The 19,299-nt window shown below is 50.2% G+C and overlaps 2 protein-coding genes across 2 annotated transcripts; both read left to right on the forward strand.

Moving 5' to 3' along the window:
- Window positions 1-1,386: 1,386 nt before the first annotated feature.
- LOC122393305 (isochorismatase domain-containing protein 1-like) lies at window positions 1,387-5,793 on the forward strand. Its single transcript, XM_043389206.1, is given in 6 exon segments — window positions 1,387-1,463; window positions 2,188-2,313; window positions 2,605-2,668; window positions 2,671-2,804; window positions 5,003-5,119; window positions 5,343-5,793. Coding segments are annotated over 5 exon segments (582 nt in total). The 5' UTR covers window positions 1,387-1,463; window positions 2,188-2,190; the 3' UTR covers window positions 5,487-5,793.
- Window positions 5,794-9,691: 3,898 nt separating this feature from the next.
- Window positions 9,692-17,459, forward strand: LOC122393302 (uncharacterized protein K02A2.6-like). The gene is made up of 3 exons (XM_043389201.1): window positions 9,692-9,706; window positions 13,454-13,807; window positions 14,205-17,459. The coding sequence occupies exons 1-3, from the start codon at window positions 9,692-9,694 to the stop codon at window positions 17,457-17,459; spliced, it is 3,624 nt and encodes a 1,207-aa protein (XP_043245136.1).
- Window positions 17,460-19,299: the final 1,840 nt, after the last annotated feature.

Below are 19,299 nucleotides of genomic sequence, written 5' to 3' on the forward strand. Positions count from 1 at the left end.
CCTGAGGTCAACCTTTGACCTTGACCTTTCGAGGTCAACATATATATCATTCGATGCGGATTGACGAGAGGATCACGATGATGCCCTTAGTTTGTTCCTATCTTGACTAATTCGAAAGTTATTCGAGAAAAACTCTCTCCATATCTAGCGCCGCCATTTTGACTTTTTCGACCCCTGTGACGTCATCTTTGACCTGACCTGAAAATGACCTTAGTAAAAATTGTAGACCTTGTCCATGCGTATCCGATGCCGTTTACCGCTTGTCGCTATCTTGCTTCGTTCTCGAGATGTCAGGGGGGGGGCCGAATCGGCCCCCCCCCCCGCCAGTTTCTTGTCCCGGCGGAGCCCGCCAGGAATAGGGATAAGCACTGCTCAACCGCAGGCACAGGTTTAGACGGCGTTGGTCCGCATCAAAGCCAGTGTGCTGGAGAATTCATTGGCTGAAATGCTCCAGAACGTTCACCACTGTGTTTTTATGAAAGGTGGCTACAAGCTCAGTTAAAAGAAAAAGTACCAGATTGTTTTGCTTTTTAATTACAGCGGGAAGAAAGGTGTCCGGATAATTTCGTTACACCCCCTGTAATGTTTCAAATCCTTCTCCTATAATTGGGACAACACAAGAGCCCGTTGGAGGGAGGCCTGAATAAAAATAGTTGCTAAATTCGAAATCAGCTCCAAAAACTAGCCTAGAAACATGTAAAACTCGAAAAAGGAACCGAGGTCATCAAAGGTCATTGAGCTGACCTGACCTTCAGGTAACCTTGACACCCACCCTAATGCATGGGACCAGCATCATATCACATGTTTCAAACGCTTTGAAACCACGTGAAGACTGCAACCGCGCGGCTAATGCGATCCGACATACGCCGAATCGCGATTCGGGCCAAACATGGTCTCGAGAAATAGGTCACAGGTCAAAGGTCATTTAGGTCAGGGTCATGAAATTTCCAGGGTAGGTGGTAAAATTGATAAAATCGGGGGCATTGAAATTTTCGTCGCGATCGGACGGTTTTTACACGAGTTACTCACGAAAAACCGATAAAGCGCACCCAAAAAGGCAGAAATATGCACATGCTATATCCTATACTGCAAAAAAAGTGCATCATTTTTTAACGTCGCCGACAAATTGTAATTACCCTAAGCTCAGGCAGATGTATGGTAGAAAATGCCCCAAGTGAAATACACTACGGCGGAAATAAAATACCCTACGGCGGAGCTCGGTTGCAATTTGTAAATACGCATGGGAGCCTCTGACGTCACACGCTCAATATTTTGAGCGCTCAATAATTTGAGCTTTTCCCCCTTGTGCGTGGGACTGAAATGATTTGGATGCTTAGCTTCTTATTCCAAATATGGTGCACCTAATACAAACTTGAATTGTAAACAAGCGCGCCCGCCACACCCAGCGAATCGTGGAACTTGGAAGCTGACGCGATTCGGGCCTCTTTTTTGTTTTAGCAAGAGTATATAGGTTTTATCACGATTTTACTTCCAGTATTTGATTTTTTCACTGATACTTTTTCAGGCTTTAAATCTAACTAGATCTTTGATCTGCTTCTGCTATCATTATAAGATGCATGGGCTCGATCCATGGGCTACTATTATAAAGATGCAATACATCAAGCTTGTTTAACTTCTTTGCACAGAACCACATTTCAGTTTTCACCAAACGGAACGCAGCTACAGTCTACAATTAAACCTTGGCCGTGCTGTCCAGGAATCGGACTGGGCTAATTCTGTTAGTGCTTCAATTACTTTATTATGAAAAGTGATTATTTAACTAAATTTATTCTGAACATTATTGGAAGGATTCACAAGTATGGAGCCCTCGCTCAGCGAAGCTTGTTGCGTTGACCCTGCAGTGCCCTCTACCTTGTGATCGAGCAATCCCAGTTTTATGGCAGAATTTAGAGTTCAACGCACAGGCGGTCTCTGCACTGAGAGCCTGGCTACAGCCTGCCACAAACCACAACCATGACCTGTGAGGACTTGAGTCCATAAATGTCAAGCGCCCATCGCGCTTCGAACCTGCACTGTTGTAACCGGGAGCACGTGCTCTCACCTCACCACGCGGAGTCTGATGCTCTACCGACTGAGCTACGGGACCGGCATATAAGTTTAAGTGTTATTTTAAAGGGAGATGAAACTTTGATTAATAAATCCTACCTTCCACCTTCATTTTTCCAGATCATGTCTGAGAAGATTGGCCAGATAAAGGGGGAATCTTCTGTATTCTTCCTCTGTGATGTCCAAGAGAAATTTCAGCCGGTTATAATTCACTTTGATAACATTGTACAGACATGTTGCAAGCTGGTAAGCATCAGAAAACCCATTAACAAATAACAGACAGGGAGGCTAGGCAAAGTTCTGCATTTCCTTTAGAATTGCAGAATGCTATCAACACCTGCCTCTGTTGCTTCAGATTCAATGCTTGTGTTTTAGGCTTTAATTTTGCAGTGTTGGGTGTCGTAAAATTCTACCTTCATTTGTTGATTGTGTAGCTCATGCTTCATCCTGAACGGTTTATAAATGCATCCCAATATTTTTAAGTGTGGATTAACCATGTTTTATGTTTATCGATGTCTCATTCACTTTTGTCTGCAGTTGTCTGCAGGAAAGATCCTGGAGGTTCCACTGCTGGTGACAGAACAGTACCCTAAGGGCCTGGGAAGACCGTGCCTGCCCTGGACGTCGCCCACGCCAGGGTTGTTGCCGAGAAGACCCGTTTCAGCATGCTGGTGCCGGAGGTGGATGCAGTGCTGGAGAAATTGGCACCCAAGGTGGTCGTCATTATGGGAGTTGAGGTAGGTGTGTGAAAGGAACCTTCCTTTGTAAGGTTATGTGATTTCCCCAATTGTTTGAAAGGAATGAACTTCAAAACAATGCTGATTGAATGGACTGCAAAAAATGTTATTCACCCTCGCCCATATCTTTGTTTTGCCAGCCGTTACGGTGCAGGGCCGCTGTACACGGGGGGGGGGGGGTCCGCTGGATCTCCCCCTGCCGTTCGGCCCCTGATTGAACTAGAGCTTCGCGGAAAAAGGATCGTGCTGCCCGTTATGAGAAGGAATCCAGTGATTCCAAATTTTAAGGTCCTAGGTCATTGGTCGGCCTTCCAGGTCAGGTCAACGACTCAAAAGCCGGGAAAATCGGGACCTGATAGAAGTTGTTACAGACAGGTTGTTACGTTTTGGGGGTCCTGATTTCAAATTTGGTTTTTATTTTGATTAAAAATGAGGTATTCATGCATTTGGGACTGGTCAGGTCAACTGGAAGGCGTCCCGCCGGCCATCTATGGTGGATGTAACCTGTAAACTGCGACTGACAGCTTTGCAACATTTTGCATAGGCATCCGAACTTCTTCTCACTTCTCAGCTATTCGAACTAGTGCCGACTGCCGAATTCGACACCAGTTAAAAACTACCTGAAAAGGCCTTAAAACTTGAAAAAGTCACCTGAGTTCGCCAAATGTTCATGACCTTGACTTGACCTGACCTTCAAGTGACCTTGACAACCATCATAATGCATAGGACAATCCTCATTTCACATGTTGGCACTTTCACTGTCACAAAATGTCTGGAAACGCACGGATAATATGCGCCGACATACGGTGAGCCGCGATTCCGGCCTGACAAGATCTCGGGAAACAGGTCACAGCTCACAGGTCAAAAATTGTTTGAGTTATGGTCATGAAACTTTCGTGGTATGTGTAAAATTGAATAGTACGAGGGTACTGAAAGTTTCGTCGCGATCAGCCGCGTTTTTCGCGAGTTATTCGCGGTTTTTCGTGAGTTATTCGCGAAAAAAAAACAAGAGGTCCAGCCTGCCCTCTCCCTAAAACTGCGAGGGTCAAAACACTTCGTGCTTGTTTACAGTTTTTGCTATCTGCAGGCCGAACTGTTACCCGTGGCGAAATCGGACCACGTGCCACAGAAAGACTGTAAACGTATTGAATTACAATTCTGTTTAGTCTAAATCACACGTAGGTATCGCTAATCTGCGATGCAGCGTAATAAGTTTCCGAGCAATCGGCTCAAAGTTGCACAAAATTGAACTACCCGCCTACCGGTGATCTCTACTAGTACCTAACATGACCTCCAGGCTCCTATAGGGACTGGGCCTCGTTTCATAAAGTGAGTCCGTAACTTACGCCGGTTTTTGATCTTGTATTGCAAGTGCATGTGAAGCGATGACGATAGTTTGAATCGTTGAATTTATTTATCTGCAAGCAAGAACAGAAGGGAGAAGGGAATACATTTATCGCCTCACATGCGCTTGCAATACAATCCCAAAAACCGGCGTTAGTTACGGACTCGCTTTATGAAACGAGGCCCAGGGCCTGAATCGATGCTGAAGTCAGTTTACCAACAGAAAAATCGTCAGTTGTGGTTATTTTTAGGCATTAAAGTCGTCGGCGAGTTTCACCAGCCCCCCCCCCTTCCCAAAAAAAACAGCGGCGTAACACTATCAGCCAGCCTCGTGGGCGTAGGGACCTCACGAAAAGTGTGTGTGGGGGGGGGGACAGCGAAAGTTCGATGTCACTTTGTTGGAGCCCCAATACCCCTATGAAGAAAATACTTCAGTCTTGTGCTCATCTCACCTTGCTGAACCATTTCCTGCTCTTAATTTGTATTCAAATAAAAAAGATTTTACTTTAAAAGTGGCCGAAAGTGGGGGGCCAGGGCCCATGGCCCCCGTCCCCTCCTGTTCCTACGCCCATGGCCAGCCTGACTGGTCTAATTGTCATAGCAGCGGTCACGTTTTCCTTACTAAAACTGCGGGCGATCCTTAGAAGTTCGAACTAAAAATAGCCGAAGCTGGCGATTTTTCTATTCGCAAAACTGGCCATGATAAATGTAATTAGAGTAACCTGGCAAGCCAAACTTATCCGAATACATTTCCATTGATTTTGAAGAGGCTGTACTGCCAGTGCCAGTTTGCACCAATGCCATAGCCACAGGCACGCTGTCCGCTGACGGCCGGAAGTGGGTCGCTCTCGCAGGCGCACGTGTGTGTGGAGCAGACGGCCACTGAGCTTGTGCAGCGCGGCTACACCGTGCACATAGTGGCGGACGGCGTCAGCTCGCGGTCTCAGGAGGACCGCCTGCTGGCCCTGCAGGTGAGGGGAGGGGCGTCAGGGTTCCCGGGGGACGGCTGGTGAGAGAAGGGCGTCAGGGTTTCCAGGTGGGGGGGGTCGGGTTCTCAGGACCGCAGCTGGTGAGGGAGGGGAGGATCTCCCTTCACCTGATATCTTAGAATACCATCTCGATATATGTTGTGTGCACGTCTGCTCCCGCCGGTACTTGCTCCCCTCTAATCCCTTTCGACTGTTGTGCGGGCAGCGACTCCGTCAAATCGGCTGTTTCATATCCACCAGCGAGTCCATAATCTTCAAACTGCTGGGCGACAAGAACCACCCCAAGTTCGCAGAGGTGCGCGGACTCGTCAAACAGACCTCACCGGACACGGGGCTCGCCAAGATTTAGGGAGCCGAGCGCCGACCGCGCGGTAGATGGAGCCTGTGTCACTGCTGGGTCGAGAAATCGGCGATAGTCATGGACGGCACTGTGGGTAGCCGATGGATCAAGAAACTCGGAAAGGTGCGAGTCGATAAGTGCCTGTGATTCATGGATACATTACATATTTGTGATTTTGTATTGTGGTATTTAATAGAGAACGTTTCACTGAGCGACTGGTCGTGTCGGTTTAATGATTGTATTTTGTCATAGCTGATGCTCTGAGATACCGTGACAATTGACATAGATGCAATAAACAAACGCTGTGTACTATGAATTAATTTGTATGCCGCCGACATTCGTATCCCAGATGATTTGGGGTCTGTGCTCTAAGCTCTTGTATCTTTGCACGTCCAATGCTACCATTTATCGATTTTTTACAGCTTTTTTTCATTGTTTTGTTTTATTTACATTTCTTTCACTGTATTCGGATACCCTGATTTCCATAGGTGGGTAGGGCTAGACAGACCGAGGAAAAGTGGTTCGAGAGCGTCGTCCAGGGTTGTGCTCGACTAAAAAAAAATTGCCGACTCATCATTCAACTTCAGAAAGCCCTAACTCAACTCTGACTCAAACAAGGAGCTGATTTTTTCCCTTGACTCGACTAATGACTCAAGCGGCTCAATGAAAATATGAGTTGACTCAAACTTGACTCAAATTTTTTTCTGAGTCAAGTGTATTTACTCAAAATTGACAATTGACTCAGATAAAAAGTTGTTGAGCGGGGGGGGGGGAATCCGGCAGCAGGGCCAGGCCTAAGTTGTTAAGCGGGGAGAACGAAAAGCTTACCTGTATATTGTTTCTGGAAAGATGAGTCAGCTGACTCATGTTCCTAAATGTTTTTGACTCAACTCAATGTCAAAAGTTATTTTACTGATTCAACTCTGACTCAACTAAACACCTTAATATTTTTGTCTGACTCAACTCTGACTCAACTCAACAGCTCAACATTTTATCCGACTCGACTCATACCTGACTCATCTGAGTCGGAGTTGAGTCAAATCTCTGACTCGACTCATGAGTCAGGCACAACCCTGGCGTCGTCATATTTGCGTGAGAGCTGTGCGAGCAAGCTCGTGGATGCTGAAGCTGCACGGCACAGTTGAACCTGCGACAGCTCACTTTTGACACGGATATTGCACTCGCCGTGTGCATACTTTTTTTGCGCCTGCTCTATTGTAGTGAGAGACAGCGCAAGAAAATCACAGCAAGCAAAAGCGAATTGGAGAGGCCTGTATCTGCTCTCCGCAATCATCCGTTATTTGATCTTGCAGCAATGGATTCCCGATGCTCTCCATGAACGGAATTGCGATTAGCGTGCAAACATTTTGTAACAACTCATAGCATTGCTACTGAATCCAGAAACGGCTTTTCATCTTCAATCAGAGCAAATGTACTTACTAATTGATGTCGAGTCGTAAGATGAGGCCCCGGAGAGATAAATCGGTCCCAGGGTATATTAATCGGTCCCACATCAAGTGCCGATAAACGAAAAATAAAAGCTCGAAATTAAAATGCACGAACCGCTGACCAAGATCGCCATTCTGTCAGTGTTTGCCCACAGTATCGCGGTTTTTAGTGACCGCGGTGCATATTAGTCATGGGAGTTGTCGCCGTGACCGGCTTTGTCCTACTATATTTAGCAGCGGCGGATCGTACCGGTCTGAGCGGTTTGAGGCGCGCCGGGATGGCCGCTTTCCTAGGAGCGCCGCCGTGAAATCTTAGCACAGCCCCGCTGGGAGCGGCGCATATTTACGTCTGGACAACGAGTTGCGGGGAAAAGTGCTGATTGTGTTGCAGTTTTAGGAGCCGGTGATTAGGCTGGATTTTTGGGTTACTTTTTCGTTCCGATTCATATATTTCATAGTGTTTGGCTTTTTAATATTTTAGTTCTTTCAGATAAATATTACTTGCCTTACAACTTTTGTAAAAACGTTTCATTTTTTATAAGCCGACGTTCAGAGTCCTAAAAATACGTCAGCACTACAATCATTGTAAACAAACAAATTGAATTGAAATGGAGCACCACTTGGCTCTGTTCCAAGGCCATTTTTAAGTTTATCTGGTGGTTTTCTTGCTCTTGTACGTCGTTTTGTTGGATGTTTTGAATCCCTAAAGATTGACTTATATCATATTTAAGAAACATGTTGACTGAAAACAATCTAAAGTATCCAGGAGGCTGACAGAGGTCCTGACTCCTGAGCAATATCAATATCAAGTTGAACAAGTTATGAAATTTTGGTTGATAAACGCAAGTTGATCGGGCTCATATATCAGCAAGAAAAAGTAAAATTAAAAGAGCTTATTGGCCAAAAACAAGCTATCATATTGCAAACCTTGGAGCAATACTGAAGAGCACACTGAGCAGGATCATGCCAGAAAATGTTGACTGATGAGCGCATATTGATGTATTGGCATGAATATTGAATGATAACTTACAACAGCAAGATAAATTAGTGCTAACTATCAAGTTAAAATCTAGAATAAATGGACTTGGGCAGTTTTACTATGCTTAGATGCTATGCAGATTGTAATGTGCATCAGGTACTCAGTGTCTGGCAAATGAAACATGCGATCATTTCATTGCTACTGGAGGAGAAATCTTGGATCACTAAATCCACTTTATGTTGATTTTGATGTTAATCATCATCACTGTATTTCTTGAAAAAAGGATTGTAGTAAAATTGTCAATGTGACAATCCATGCAACGATGTGAAATGTGTTCATAGTCATTCGTGATAGTGATTGTTGGTCCAATATACAATGGGAAAGCTCTCAGTCTCAGCGTTTCTTCCTGTGGTGGATGGCCAGCACTCAGCAGTGACTCAGAGCTTAGAAGTATTAGTTTTCTTCACAGGGCTGGGATAAAAAGTACTGAGGGTAATCTTCCACCAAGGAACTCTACTTTGACATGGTATGATATGTAGGCACAAGTAGGTAGGTGCTCAGTTCCTATAGTCAGTAGTTGTGTATGTTTAGTCGGGTTAGCTTAGATCAGATTGTTAGTTTTTTAATTTACCAAATGTCCATAAAAATGTGACCTGAGCAATGAGCATACCTGAACCTGACTAACCTGACAGCTGACCTAACCTCAATCATCACATATTTGCAGCCTACCCAAGACCTGCATGGCAGTTGCACCCAGTTATAGGTAGGTACTCACCCTAACTCAATCTTACCTGCTAACCTTCAACTTGCCAAAAGTTAGCTCACATTGCCAAGCTGCATCCAGGGAAACAGTCAATTGAGGAACTGGCTCATTGGTGGCTGGTGTGAGTCTGTGCATTTAAAGTGTTTCTTCTCTGAAGCTGCTCTGCACTGCTGTATGTCATGTTAGATGCTCAGAAAATGTGGGAAATGATTACTAAGCTACTTTAGTGCTTTGTTAATGCTCGAGACATGAACAAGTACAGATCCTGCAAGGTACAGCTATGAGTTAGGTGCTAGGTGAGTATGTTATGTGAATGTGCTGTTCCCTGTTTGACCGTAAGTATACAGACAAGCACAGGGTCACAGTTATATTCAATCTCCACATAAACATACAACAAAAACGGCCATATAGCCTAACTCTGAACACACCACAGATAACTTAAGCCTTTGCAGGCACACAAATGTTTTGATTAACAGGTCAGGTATAAAATATCCTCTGTCCTTGGGGGGATCTTGCTGCCAAGTTGAGATACAATGACTGAACTCCAGGATTAATCAACCTTTTCTTAGCCACTATATACGAGAAAGACCAAATGCTTGTTTGTTTTGATTTACAGGACAGTATACAATATATCCTCTGTCACTGTCGCTCACGCCAACACAGACATAGACAGCGCTCGTTTTCAAACAGATGTGTGCATCTCTGGAACAGCCTACCACCAGATGTTGTTAATGCTCCAGACCTTCAGTCATTTAAACATGGATTAGTAGGAGCTATTCCGGATAGACTCGTCGAGTATATGTAAGTTGTATGATGAACACTTTTTTTACTATTTGCTATTCTATTGTAAAAACACGATGTAGTCAATGTTAGTCTAAATGGTGGCGCAACACTCCAGTTATGTGCGTGTATGCTATGACGATGTATCCTGAGATTGTCAACTGGCGCGCCATATTGATATGAAGCAGGGTTCCTCCCGTCCTTCCATCCATCGAGCCTTTTCCTTGCCGACTGGTGGTAGTGGATGGAACCCGACAAGGTGAGTTGACAAGGTGAGTTGTCCTTGGGGGATCTTGCCCAAGTTGAGGTACGATGACTGAACTTCAGGATTGATCAACCTTTTCTTAGCCACTGCTTATAAACGAGAAAGACCAAATGCTTGTTTGTAAACTGCGTTGAAAATTTAATGATCCACCTTCAATTCTGACATGATGGCACACATGAAATAGTTCCCTCTCCTTTTGGAATACACAAAGCAAAATATTTAATAAATTTTAGTGGATGGACAAGATCAATTAGCATAGCCTTCCATCAAGTTAACTTCTGGCACTGATGATGATTTACACTGACGCTTATTCGCTTCATATTTTGTAACAAACGCGCTAAAACTGCAATATAACAGCACTAAATGCTTCTTGACAAAATGCAATAGTAGTAAATTTAGCCCTGATGACATTCATTCTTGATGGAAACGTAATAACAAAATATTTTGTAGTAACTATTAAATTCCGGCCCAAAACAGTGCACGGTTTAAAAAAGAATCATTCCAATGACGGTCCATTCTTGCGGTCCTGAAATCGCCACTATTTCCGGCCTCTCCAACGCAACTCGTTGTCCAGACGTAAATATGCGGGAGCGGCCGGCCGTCTCGGCGGTCGGCCGGCGGCCATAAAATACTCCGGTCCGCGGTCCGGCCGGCCGTGGTGAGCCAGAACACAACTGTATCTTCTCAATCCTAATCGGTACGAGCCACTCTGCTATACTCGACCGTACGACTTGGCCATCTTCGACGGCACGGGTGCGTTGACCCTCGCCGGCACAGGGGGGGGGGGGTTGATGCACCCCCCCTAAGGTTTTTCGCCAATAACTCGCGTAAAAAGCAGCCGATCGCGACCGAAACTTTCAGTACCCTCGCATTGATCAATTTCCCACCTACCCTGAAAATTTCATGACCCTGACCCCAATGACCTTTGACCTGTGACCTCTTTTCCGTGACCATGTTTGGCCGAAATCGCGATTCGGCGTATGTCGGCTCGCATTAGCCGCGCGTTTGCAAGCTTTTCGTGGTTTCAAACGTTCAAACATGTGATTTGATGTTGTTCCCATACATTAGGGTTGGTGTCAAGGTCATTGAAGGTCAGGTCAGGTCATTGACCTTTGGTGACCTCGGGTGACCTCGGTTCACTTTTTCGAGTTTTACATGTTTCTAGGCTAGTTTTTGGAGCTGAATTCGAATTTAGCAACCATTTGAACATTTACGAAGTAGTTTTGGTGCCTTCGTAACATGTTACGAAGCTGTCAGAGGCTGTTGACACGTATTACGAATACCCGTCACAACCCCTACCGGTTGACCTGACCTGACCTGACCCGACCTGGTCTAAATGCTTAAAGACATCATCTCTGATCAAAACTAACACGATATTCGTGATCAGCACCCCGGAAAACCACATAGCAGCCACACTTACGACTTTCTAACAGGTCCCGATTTTCCCGGTTTTCGAGTCATTGACCTGACCTGGAAGGTCACCCGATGACCTAGGACCTTAAAATTGGGTATCATCGGCTTCCTCTCGTGACGGGCAACACGCTCGTTTTTTTCCGCGAAGCTCTAGCTCGATCAGGGGCCAAACGCGAGGGGGGTCGTACCAACCCCCCCCCCCCCCCCTGTGCCGTCGAAGGACGCAAAATGGCCTGTGCCGGCGAGGGTTGAGGCAGCTCTGCGAGGGAACAGCCCCCTCGCGTTTGGCCCCAATTGTTCAGCTAATTTTCAATGAACCCTTTTTCTGCGAAGGTTTCTACAATTTGTAAGCGAGTGCTCAGTGCACTAAGCCTGAGGGATGGTTGCGCTTTAGGTGTTTTAGCTTTCCCGTATTGGTAAAAATGTCATCCTCTACCAACACAACTAAATCGTTAACGGGTCGAGTAGCTGGTTGTCACCGCCGATGGATAGGGGAAGTTGGGGGAACGCCGAATACTTTTTTTCTGACGCCCGTAGCACGCAAGGTAGACAACATAAGCTATTCTTGTTGGCGTCATTCGAGAGGCCAGTCTTTTGTCTTTCAAACATACCAGGCGCATTTGACGAATTCGCATACCGTTAAGCGCAAAAACTAAAAATATCAAAGAACTGACTTTTTCGGCGTTGCCCCGGACTGCGGGGAAAGCCGAAAATGGGATAAATGATCTACGAGGAATGCCGACATTGATGTTTTGCCAATTTATCTCAAACTTTATCAAAAATTCATCAAAGCTGACACGCGTTTTAAGAGCTTGAGGACGCTTGGTGCACAGTGGAAGTTATAATTGTGTGATATAATAAGAAAATGCCAGTAATTGTGTGATATAATAAGAAAATGCCAGGTAAATCATTCCTTATAGGTAACAGGCCGTTGTGCCGGCTGAAAGTGTAATTTGTTTGACTAAAAATACGCGTTGCTATTCTACAGCAGTAAAGTCCACGTAGCGTGCTTTAACGTGCGTAATTGCACGTTTTCGGCATTACCCCAGCCAGCCCCCCAGCCATACTTTCATTTGCAGGCCCATAACTTTTAAACGTGCTGTATAAATTTCAAAAAGGCAGCACACTTATGCAAAGACATCATCATCATCATCACTCCTCCGTTTATTACTTCAATGCACAAAACCATCATGAGAAATATCTGAGAATTGGCACAAAAGCACGAAGTGCTTAATTCGGGGTACCAACTCTCAACTAAGAAATAGAACAGAACAGAACATCCAGCAATTGGTGATCACTGCTGTCACCGCCGCCACGTCGAACCCCGCGACCATCGTACTAAGGTAGGGGAGAGTGGGGCAAAGCGGCCACCCTAACGTTTTTAACGATGCCGACGCTTGATTTTTAAACTTGGAAAGATTCTTTCTATACCAATGTGATCCCTATTAAATTGTCTTTTATTCCAACTGCGTTTCATTTCCAAAGGCGTTCACATATGGGAGATATTGACAAAACTTTAAACCTATAGCATATTGGCCACTTTGCCCCATCCCTGAGGCAAAGCGGCCACTGGCGACTTCTCAAGTCCCGATATGAAAACAGAATAGTTGCCTCATGCACGACTAGGGTATTTGATGGTGACAAGGTTTAAGGGAAGATGGATGTTTACTTTGTTATTTTCCCACCTATTGCTAAACAAAGAAATAATTTTCTTGGAAAAACATTTAATTGCATAATTTGGTAACATATAACCGAAAAGTGGCCAAGATGAATGCATGACGACACATTTGAATATAAATAATGTTTTTATCCAGATGGAAACAACTTATGGCCAATTGGGGGCTGGCCACTTTGCCCCGGCCGCTTTGCCCCGCGCGCATACCGTCCGAGACAAAATATTCCAGCTCAGCTATTAGTGGGGTAAAAAGCATTAAAATTGGTAGAAGGTGTAGTGTTCGCTATGGCAGTTGTTTAGCGCGTTTCACACGACCTCACGTGACTCCGCCATTTTGTGTGAAAATACAGTTTACGTTCCACCTGGCCATTGTATACAACAGATATCAGTTCGGATTCCATAACACTACATTTTGGCGACTAAGCACGAGATAAGTGCGGACTCTAGTGAAATCGCGTGTCGCGAGTTTCCGTGTAACCTTTTTTTGTGTGTCGGCCCGCGGTACGGCCATGAGCGGTGACAGTGGACCGCCCCTACCCGCGCCGTTTTTGCCCCATCCCGGGACGCCGGCCGTCCCGTGGAGGAACTGGGAACAAAAATTTGAACTTTATCTGTTGGCCAGGTGCGGCACGAGCCCCCTGCCCCCCGAGCAGCGGCGCGCTCTGCTTCTGTGCGCGATCGGTGACGAGGCGTACCGGGTGTTTGACACCCTGCCGCCGGTTGCGAAACGTGACGGCGAGGATGACTACGATGTGACCCTCCGCCAGCTCCGGGAGTTCTACACTCCCCGGACCAACGTCATCGTGGAACGATTCCGGTTCCGACAGCGAGCGCAGGCCCCCACAGAGTCCACAGCAGACTTCGTTGCTGCTCTGCGCGGCCTGGCTCGCACCTGCCAGTTCGGCGCAATGGAGTCGGAACTCATCCGGGACGTGGTGGTGGAGAAGACCCCCCACCAGCGCCTGAGGGAGCGACTTCTTCAGGACAGGGACCTCACTCTGGACAAGGTCCTGACTCCTGAGCGTCGCAGAGACCTATGAGGACTCCCTGCGGGAGGCTGCAGCCATCTCCCAACCAGTTGCAGCCCCACCGGTCCCATCCGTGGCAAAAGTTACGAGGAAGCCACAACAGAAGCGACAGCAGCAGCAGCAGCAGAGCGCGAGCAGCGACTTCTGCACCAACTGTGGACGTGAGGACCACGCACCCAGGGATGCTGCCTGTCCAGCCCGCAGAGTGACCTGCCACTCCTGCGGAAAGAAGGGCCACTTCGCCAGCTGGTGCAGAGGTGGCAGTGGAGCAACCCCTGCAAGGCCAGCTCAACGACAGCACCACAAGGCAGTGAAGGAGCTGAACGTGCTCTCCTGTGCTGCCACCACTGGGTCACGCCTCACCTGTACCGTCCAGGTGACTGCAGGTGACGTCACACAGGAGGTACCCCTCCAGGTGGACACGGGTGCCACCTGCTCACTCCTGAGTGTGAACCGTGCCAAGGAGCTGTTCAGAGGTGTGGCGTACAGCCCCTCCAGCTCACGGCTCTACGGATTCGGCCAGCAGCCACTCCCAGTCCTGGGAACGCTGCCTACCACGGTGACCTACAATAATCAGGCTGTGCCAACCAACTTCTACCTGGTGGACACCAACAAGACGGAGGCCATCATGGGTATGGACCTGCTGCAGGCCCTGGGAGTCACCCTCCACCCAGCCTCGCACAGCGTCTACACTGTGGCAGGCTCAGCCCCGTCAGAGCTACCTGCCATCGAGGGCTACGTGCACCGCATCAAGTTGAAGCCGGACGCAGTACCAACTGCCTACAAGCTGCGCCGGCTGCCCCTCTCCGTGCGAGAGGAGGTCTCAGCAGAGCTGAACAGTCTGCTGGAAGCAGGCATCATCGAGAGGATCGACTCCTCTCAGTGGATCAGCCCGCTGACCGTCTCAAGGAAGAAGGACGGCAGGATCCGGGTCTGTGTAGACCTGCGTGGGCCGAACAGCCAAATCGTCCCAGAAGTCCACCCACTGCCCACAATCGACGAGCTGGAGTCCAAGCTCTGTGGCACCCTCTACAGCAGGATCGACTTGAAGTCGGCCTACCACCAGCTGCGTCTGCACGAGGACTCGCGTGACATCACCGCCTTCCTCACGCCAGACGGCCTGATGCGCTACACCAGGGTCCCGTTCGGCCTGGTGTCTAGCGGCAGCGCGTTCCAGAAGCTGCTCAGTCATCTACTGCAGGGTATCGACGGCTGTGGACACTATCTGGATGACATCCTGGTCACCGGCCGCGATCAGTCCGAGCACGACAGGCGCCTCCGCACCGTGCTGGACCGCCTCAAGCAGGCAAATGTCACCATCAATACAGAGAAGTCCTCCTTCAGCCAGCCAGAGGTGGAGTTCTGCGGTCATCAGCTCTCCAGACACGGAGTGGTACCTCTCCTGTCTACCACCAAGGCCGTGGCCGAGGCCCCGCCTCCCACCAACGTAAAGGAGCTGCGCAGTCTCCTGGGCTCAACCGGCTGGTTCAGCAGGTTCGTGCCTCAGTACTCCGCTGTGGTGAGACCCCTCGCCATCATGCTGAAGAAGGACGCCACGTTCCAGTGGACCAAGGAGGCCAACGACGCCTTCAACGAGGTGAAACGGCTCATCTCAGCCAGGCCGGTGATGAAGCCCTTCAGCGCCCGCCTCCGGACGATCGTGACGACCGACGCCAGCGACCGCGGCGCCGGTGCCATGCTCACTCAGATCCAGCCGGACGGCGAGGAGCGGCCGGTGGCGTACTGGTCCCGCTCCTTCACCGACGCCGAGTCACGGTACTCCGTCTCCGAGAAGGAAGCCCTCAGCGCGGTCAATGCTGTCGAGCATTGGCGGACGTACCTGTGGGGCCGTTCATTCACCCTGCGGACGGACCACTCTGCGCTCACCACTCTGCTCACGCCGAAGACGTCCAACCGCGCCGGCGCACGCATCGCCAGGTGGCAGTCCCGCCTGCTGCCGTACTCGTACACAGTGGAGTACCGGCCCGGGCGCAGCATCCCAGTGGCTGACGCCCTGTCGCGGCTGCCGCTGCCGGACACCGGCGCCGCCGAGACGGACGGCGACGAGATCGTCGCCCTGCTCACCGATGACGTCAGTGACGTCATCACTGATGACGACGTATGTGCCGCGTCGGCCGCCGATCCAGTCATGGAGCAGCTGCGGTCTGTCATCCGCACCGGCTGGCCCGCCGCCGCGCGCCAGTGCACGCCGGAGACGCGCGACTACTTCGCCGTGCGGAACGAGCTGCAAGTCCGCCAGGACGGAGTCGTGCTGCGCGGCCCGGACCGCGCCGTCGTCCCGGCCGCGCTCCGCTCAAAGTACCTCCAACTGGCGCACCGAGCGCACGATGGTGTCGTGCGAACAAAGCAGCTCCTCCGCGACCTCGCCTGGTGGCCTGGAATGTCGAAGGACGCCGCTGCACTGGTCGCCGACTGCCCGTCCTGCCACGCAAAGGACGCCGTGCTGACGCAGCAGGCGCGCCCCGCGCCGCTGCAACCGGTCGAGCTTCCAGACCGGCCCTGGTCTAAGCTCGGACTGGACATCGTGGGCCCGATCCCCGGCGCCCCACCGTCTGCAAAGTACGCCATTACTATGACGGATTACCATAGTAAGTGGCCAGAGGTCGCTCTGACGTCATCCATCGAGACTGATGACGTCATCCAGTTCCTGAGCCAGGCCTGGTCCAGAGAGGGACTGTGTGACGAGCTGGTGACCGACAACGGACCCCAGTTCACCAGCGACAAGTTCCGACAGTATCTGGCCCAGCGCGGTATCAGACACCACACGTCTGCCGTCTACTGGCCGCGCGGAAACGGAGCAGTGGAGCGGCTCAACCGAGAGGTGAAGGTGTGGCTCAAGGAGGCCACACAGCTGCAGTCGCGGACGGCCGCCAGCTTCAGCGGACACGTGCGACAGCGCCTCGCTCTGTACCGAGCGACCCCGCACTGCACCACCGGTCAGTCACCCTCGGCGCTCCTGCACGGCCGGCGCATGCGTCTGCACCTGCCGGTCACCACAGAGACTCCGCCGCGCGACAGCTCGCTACAGCACCGAGTCGCTACCCAGCAGCAGCGCAACAGCCGCGGGTACGACTCGCGACAGGCCACCCGGCCGTCAGATCTCCAGCCTGGCGACACGGTGCGCGTGCGGCGACAGGGGCACGTGCCCAAGAACCAGAGTCGGTTCTCCAGCCCGCGCCGAATCGCCAGACAGCTCGGCCCGGCGACCTTCATCCTGTCCGACGGGACAAAGAGGAACGCTGCACACCTCGCTCGCATCCCCGACGCGGCGCCGACCGGCTCAGCACCTCCGATCACCGACGGGCCGGAACCGCCGCCGCCGCCGCCGCCGCCGCCGCCGGCCGACCCGGCTCCTCCGAGCTCCGGCGAGCCCCAGCCGCCATCGCCGCAGCCGACAGCGTCCACCGCGCCACCTACAGCGCCGACGGAGAGCGCCCGCCCGTCAGATGTCGCTGACGTCGCGCTGCCGGCCGCCACCGGCGCTGCTCGTGACCTGTCCCCCGGTGGGCCGCGCCCACCTCAGAGGGCGCCCGTCGGCGGCACCCCGCGCCGTGAGTTGCCGGCCTCCTCCCGAGGACGCCGCCGATTCTTGCCGCGCCGATTTACGTGATCGGCGGGAAGTGTAACTTAAAGGGCCGGCGGGTGTAGTGTTCGCTATGGCAGTTGTTTAGCGCGTTTCACACGACCTCACGTGACTCCGCCATTTTGTGTGAAAATACAGTTTACGTTCCACCTGGCCATTGTATACAACAGATATCAGTTCGGATTCCATAACACTACAGAAGGCATGTACGATAACCACGCAATGCATGGACAAAAACGCTTATAAAAATTCCAAACGGTTATGGAATAAAATAACATTTAAAAATTGTAAACATAATTGGTAACCTGGCAAGAAATGCTTTTCCGTGTTTCACAGAACAATGGCGATGGGCCTGAAACCCCGGTCTGGCTCATTCGAAAGACCGCAAAGAGAAGTATAATTGGAAATCATAAATTGGAACTGACGCCAGCTGTGGAGGGCTAAAACGATGGATGGCCGCTTTGCCCCGGGTGGCCGCTTTGCCCCACTCTCCCCTACCGACTGGCCCCGCAGCCGCCGCGCACCCCTCCCCGAGCACCGCGCCCAAAGTATGTAATTGTATAAGGACAGGATCAGGAATCGAAACGACGTGAGTTCATAAGGAACGTTTGGAAGGATCGAGCCACCGGCAGACGCTCACCGCTGTTCAGGTTTGTGCCGTGAAGTAATCATAGGCGGCGGAACGATTTGAGACAAGGGGGGCACCATGGCTCAAGGAGCCAAACCTAGGGTACCCCCAAATCCTGTTTTCTCATCGGATTTAGGCCACTTATTTTTCGTCACAGCCCTGACACGATGATTTTTTTGATTTTTTTTACTAAACGAAAATGGCAGTTCACCCCCGTATGCAGGGGTGTACCTAATTTTATATCTCTTTGTGGGGGCATATGCACCCACAATCCTGAATTATGCCCCCACAATGATGAAAAAGCACCCACAAGTCTTTTACAAGGCTGCAAGCGTCCTTTCCAGAGCACGGTGCCCTTCGCATGCTCTAACGGCGTCCTCCTGACCGTCTCGCGTTCATGTACCGGGGTTACATGAGCAAGTAAATGCGTATCAGGAACGGATTTTCCTATTCGCTCACCATTGTAGTCCGTTTGTAATGCGTATTAACTCTGCTCATGTAACCCCGAGCATGGATAGCGTTTTTAATCATCACTCGGCGCCCTTCTGGGAGAATGGCGCACTTTTGACAGCACCGCGCCATTCTCATGGTCTAACGGCGCCCTCCTGACCGTCTCGCGTCCTTAGGTCTCTTAGGTTCACCGTGCATCCCTCGACTATTCGGCGCCCTTCTGGCCTCTCAGCGCCCCTGAACCACATATAGCGTTTTTAATCACTCGGCACCCTTTTACGAGAATGGCGCCCTTTTCATGATCTCAAGGCGCCCTCGTAACCATCTGGCGCCCCCACGTCCCCACCAACGTAGCACTACTGACTGTGCGGCGCCCTTCTGGCCTCTTAGCGCCCCTAGACCACATAGCGTTTTCAATCACTCGGCGCCCTCCTAAGAGAATGGCGCCCTTTTCATCGTCTCACGGCGCCCTCGTAAGTCGTAACCGTCTGGCGCCTCCACATTTGGTGCCCCTCCTACTGGATGGCGCCTCTCTACATATTTTTACGTCCTTCCGGTCAGTTTCCACTTTTAAGCGTGTATTTGCTTAGTCAGACACGTCACTTGAAGCGCCATTCGGCTAGCAATGTTATCAAATTCGGTGTTAATTTAGGCTCCCACATAAAGAATATCTATCGCGCCCCCAAACGGCCTGGCGCCGGGCGCCCCTACCGCTGGGCACCCACAATCATTTTAGGAAAATTACACCCCTGCCCGTATGTGTGGTTAACTTTAAGCTGATCCTCAAGT

The sequence above is a fragment of the Amphibalanus amphitrite genome, unplaced genomic scaffold, assembly GCF_019059575.1.
Source record: "Amphibalanus amphitrite isolate SeventyFive unplaced genomic scaffold, NRLGWU_Aamphi_draft 000529F_arrow, whole genome shotgun sequence".
Taxonomy (NCBI): domain Eukaryota; kingdom Metazoa; phylum Arthropoda; class Thecostraca; order Balanomorpha; family Balanidae; genus Amphibalanus; species Amphibalanus amphitrite.